This window comes from Pyrus communis, chromosome 5 (assembly GCF_041283825.1).
Source record: "Pyrus communis isolate YQ-2024b chromosome 5, ASM4128382v1, whole genome shotgun sequence".
NCBI classification, from domain to species: domain Eukaryota; kingdom Viridiplantae; phylum Streptophyta; class Magnoliopsida; order Rosales; family Rosaceae; genus Pyrus; species Pyrus communis.
In genome coordinates, this window is record NC_142569.1 from 20,050,126 (window position 1) to 20,054,859 (window position 4,734).

The following is a 4,734-nucleotide window of genomic DNA, read 5'->3' on the forward strand; positions in this document are numbered from 1 at the left end:
ATTGTTATAAATGAAATCTTATCTTGTCTGATTTCAAAGAAACAAACCAACATATGAGATTGAGATAAAAAAAACCTAATTCAACGGTTCATAAGTAATGAAATCTAACTTTGTTAGAATTTGAAATTTTTTAAGTTGAAAAGTTCATAAAACAAATTTGAAATAACACATTTGAAAATCAATTTAAGAAAAGTTAAGACAAAAATTAAATTTACCGTGCAATCAATTAACTACACAAATAAATATATATATTCCCACATAAAGCCCTAAAGGCATATATCTCCTCAGTTGGAGTGATTGTGTTTTGGAGTCTTAAAGATTCTTCGGAGTTTTAAAATGAGTTATATCCGTCACTTTTTTCTCACGAAATTTAAACCTAAAACATCTCACAACTTCATATATAGAGCCCCTCATTAAAATGGCTTTAAGAAAGGGAGAATTCTTCTTTTTTCAAGTAATACAACTGAAATAAAACAGAGAATCATATTCCTTACTAAATTAGTAGTGCAACATTTTAGATTCGAGGACTTTCTAGTTCTTTTTAAGGTTTTTAGCCAAAATGATCTCTGAGATTTGCATAATTCCTCACTTTGGTCCCTGAGATTTGAAATAGATAGAATTGGTCTCTAAGTTTGTCCACAATCAACATCTTGGTCATTTTGTGAAAAATTTCCATAAATAAGGATAAAATGACAAAAATACCCTCAATTTTTGTCAAATTATTTTGGCCTATTATTTATTATATTGAGGGTAATTTTATCATTTTGATCTTTATTTAACACAATTTTTCATCAAATGATCAAAATGATTGATAATGGACAATATCAAGGAATGAGAATTCTCTCTGGATTATCTTTGTGAGGATCCTAGAGATTCTCAAATCGTGTCTATTCTTCGTATATCGTGCGGTCATAAATTATTTTAAATATTTTGATTTAAAATTAAATATGAATAGTACTTGACGAAAACTAATCGCACAATATACGATGAACTAATACGATTTAAGGATAAGATCCTCACAAAAAGAATTTAGAGAAAATCCTCATTCAATTCCAATGACTACTTCTATTGATTTCAAATTTCAAATATCAAAGTAATGAATTTGGCAAATCAACATTTTAGCTAAAAAAAACGCGTCCGTTTATATCATTGACGAAGCTGTGTCTTGTAGTCGTAAAGATCACCGGCCCACTTGTCATCCAACCTCCTCCCACTGCCACACGCACCACCATGAAGCCAATACTTCTCCTCCTCCTACTCTCCTCCCTCTCCTACTCCGTCGCCACCACAGCCTATCCTTCTATTCCGGGCACCACCTCCGTCGAATACGCCGCCGAAACCGACACCCTGATCCCTCCTCGCCGTGAAGTTTACGGCAATGGACGAATTTTCGACATCAGCCACCGGTACAGCACCACCATGCCTGCCTTTGAAACCAACGACGGTGTCGGCCAGTTCCTTTGGCTCCCCAACAGCATGAAGAACGGCTCCATCGCCAACAACTCTGAGATGAAGCTGCCCACTCACACTGGTACCCACGTCGACGCCCCGGGCCACGTCTTCGATCACTACTTCGACGCCGGCTTCGATGTCGATACCCTTGACTTGGATGTGCTTAATGGTAATTCAGTTATTGATTCTTCACTGTTTCTTTGATTTTAATCATGGCTAGTTTAGGGTTTTGAGTGTTTAATGCGGTTGGGTGAGTGCATACCAAGTGTTCGACGAAATTACCCGAGGTAATATATTTCTATGGGGATTTGGAGTTGTTTGGGGCAAGTGGGATATTAGCGGTTAGGTGCTTCAAAGTTGAAGATGAAATGTTAGGAGTGTGAATTCCCAGGAATTCAATGCTTGGGTAATAGTACTGTTCTAAAAATTTTCGCCTAGCGCTAGCCAGTTGGTCATTGCTTTAATTAATCATTAGGTATTTGAAAATTAAGAAAATGTGTCTAGATCGTGATTCTTATTTAGACAGAAAATCAATAACCTTTATTTTGCATTTTAATCTTTTTCAATAAAATGTAATACACATTATGTGCTTGTTTCCTATGTTTTCAATATGTTCTAATGCTTTATAATCTATATATTCATTTTATTTTGCACTCTATGTATCCTGTACAATTATGTATTTATTAAAGTATAAATACGCATCTATTTATACAATATATAACAAATTTACTTAAATTTGCCTAGTCTACTTAACCGACTAGGCGCTAGACTCTAACATTCGGCCCCACTAAAGTCTAGTGTCCTTTAGAATCTTATATAATAGATTAAATGATCTTGGGCCTCTCTGCTCAATGTCAATTGGTTTTGGGTTGGATCCTTACATTCTAATAAGAAAAGTGGCTTTCACCTTTTCCGGATTTCCTGTTTTGGGCATCTTGAGGTATTATCAATCTTTCTTTTCATTTTTGTTTCAGAATTTGGGTTTTGTGTTCTGTATTGTGTTTGATGTTTTGCAATTTGTGTCTTTCATGTGTATTAGCATTTGACCCTGTTTTCACAATGTAACATAGCAATAGGGGAAAAAGCTCATTGCTTGTGTTGGTTGTATCACTGACATTTTTGTGATTATTATACGTCTTTGTGTCAAAAGGTCCTGCATTGCTAGTTGACGTTCCGAGGGAGAAGAACATAACCGGTATGTATTTTTCTTTCAAACTCCTATTTTCTATGAGGATGAAAGCAGAGCTTTATGACCTTATCCTTTGTTTCAATATGCATACAAAATGTAAATCATGTCTAGTGCTCAAGTAGCAACTGGAAGGCCAGCAAGTAACCTTTTGGTTGCTAAACAAACACTACTTAGAAACAATTGAACATAACATGCCATGTAGTCTATTTGCTTTTTTTTGTTTTTTTAGGTTTTTGACTGTCCTACATGCTTATCACAGCTGAGGTTATGAAGTCCTTACATATTCCCAAGGGGGTACGTCGTGTGCTGTTCAGAACATTAAACACAGACAGGTACTATTGGCAATATGCGCCCACACACACACGTGCACCTGGGCATGTACCAGTTACGTTGTATTGTTGTAAAGCTTCTTTTCTTTTCGCTGTTGAAATTTTTAGATAGTTTATAATTTGATACATTGTTCCTTAGCTCCTAGTACTCATGACAATTCCCGCAAATAAAATGCCTTATTTGTTTTACTAGACCTTTCTTTGGAAAAAAAAAAAACAAGGGAAATTTATGCCTGAGGTGACCTTTCCTCTGTTTAATCATTCCTTCCAACCACCTTTTATTTGTCAATGGTTGGACTACTGATGTTTGTACTAATTCAATTTGATTCAGAAATCTTAAAATATTGCAGAATATTAACAAAAAATTCAATTCAAAGAAACATTATACTAACTAGAGCTTACTTCACTTTTAGACGGCTTATGTTCCAAAAGGAGTTTGACAGCAGCTATGTGGGATTTATGAGGGATGGAGCACAGTGGTTGGTGGAGAACACTGACATTAAACTTGTCGGTGAGATATATATATTCACACATCCGTTCTTATTTTATGACACATAGTTTTTTAACAGTCTGCATACGTAATTACGGTAATATAATCTTATACTGAGTTCTTCTCAGTGAGATATTACTGATTATATTGCTGTTCATGTTATCATTTCTGTTCTTTCTATTGAAGCTGACTTGTTGGTCTTTTGTTATAGGAATTGATTACTTATCCGTTGCTGCATATGATGATTTGATTCCATCCCACCTTGTTTTTCTAGAAGGCAGGGTAAGAAATCGTTATTTGATAAGACATGAAAGGGTTTTTTTTTTAGTTCATGATCATTTTAGTTGGATGCGTTCCATTTGGTACTTGGTAGATTGTTGAACAGTGGTAAATGCAGCACCAAAAAAAACGAGGCAACCGAGTTGTCTCACATGGTTCTCTGATTTAACCAGAAATTCTGTTTCAAGACTCAGACACTAACACTGCTTTCATGTTCCAGGAAATCATTCTTGTTGAAGCCTTAAAACTGGATGACGTCGAACCAGGAATATATTCTGTCCACTGCTTACCTTTGAGGTTGCCGGGTGCAGAAGGGTCACCGATAAGATGCATTCTTATCAAGTGATGCATCTCTGTTACGCTTTTACCTTTGTAAGTTGTGCATCGATGTTTGGTTTTGATGCGAGCGTACATCAGCTCACGGTTAATCCTTTTATTAGTTTGAGTGTTTCAGCCTACGTTTGGGTTTTTACCTACTCCTATTTGCTGCAGGAAATGATGATCCCCCATGGAGAAACAGCATGGAATAAGACGCTGAGACCCAAGTTTCAGGACTGCAGGGTTCTGAATACGAATGTCCTCTTGAATGTTTATGTTGATAGTTTTCGTGAAACTCAAATGTAATGTCATTGCCGTATTTCCGCCGTCCACTAGACACGCAGCGAGCGCCATGAATACAGACCAAAGTGTGATAAAGAAATTTGATTCTCACTGTATAATTTGGTAGTTTAATCTCTCTTTATAACATGAAGTTTTTACGGGTTGTTGATAAAAAGTTTTGTTTATATTAATATTTCCTTGAAAGAATTAATTAGATTACATTACATTCTTTAAAAAGAATTTATTAATTTTTCAATCAAATAAAAAACATTATTCAAGAGGGTTTGAAGAGTTTTAAAAATCTAAACGACAATGTAACCATCATCTAAGCGTGGAGGATGCAATCGTGAGCGTCTATTATTCTTTCACATTTTTCACATTTGTACATTAATTAT

General features: G+C 35.4%; 1 protein-coding gene across 1 annotated transcript; it reads left to right on the plus strand.

Moving 5' to 3' along the window:
- The first annotated feature begins 1,107 nt into the window (after nucleotides 1-1,107).
- LOC137725211 (Cyclase family protein) lies at nucleotides 1,108-4,514 on the plus strand. The gene is made up of 7 exons (XM_068463815.2): nucleotides 1,108-1,621; nucleotides 2,603-2,647; nucleotides 2,901-2,973; nucleotides 3,384-3,481; nucleotides 3,672-3,742; nucleotides 3,960-4,111; nucleotides 4,232-4,514. The coding sequence occupies exons 1-6, from the start codon at nucleotides 1,231-1,233 to the stop codon at nucleotides 4,083-4,085; spliced, it is 804 nt and encodes a 267-aa protein (XP_068319916.2). The 5' UTR covers nucleotides 1,108-1,230; the 3' UTR covers nucleotides 4,086-4,111; nucleotides 4,232-4,514.
- The last annotated feature ends 220 nt before the right edge of the window (nucleotides 4,515-4,734 follow it).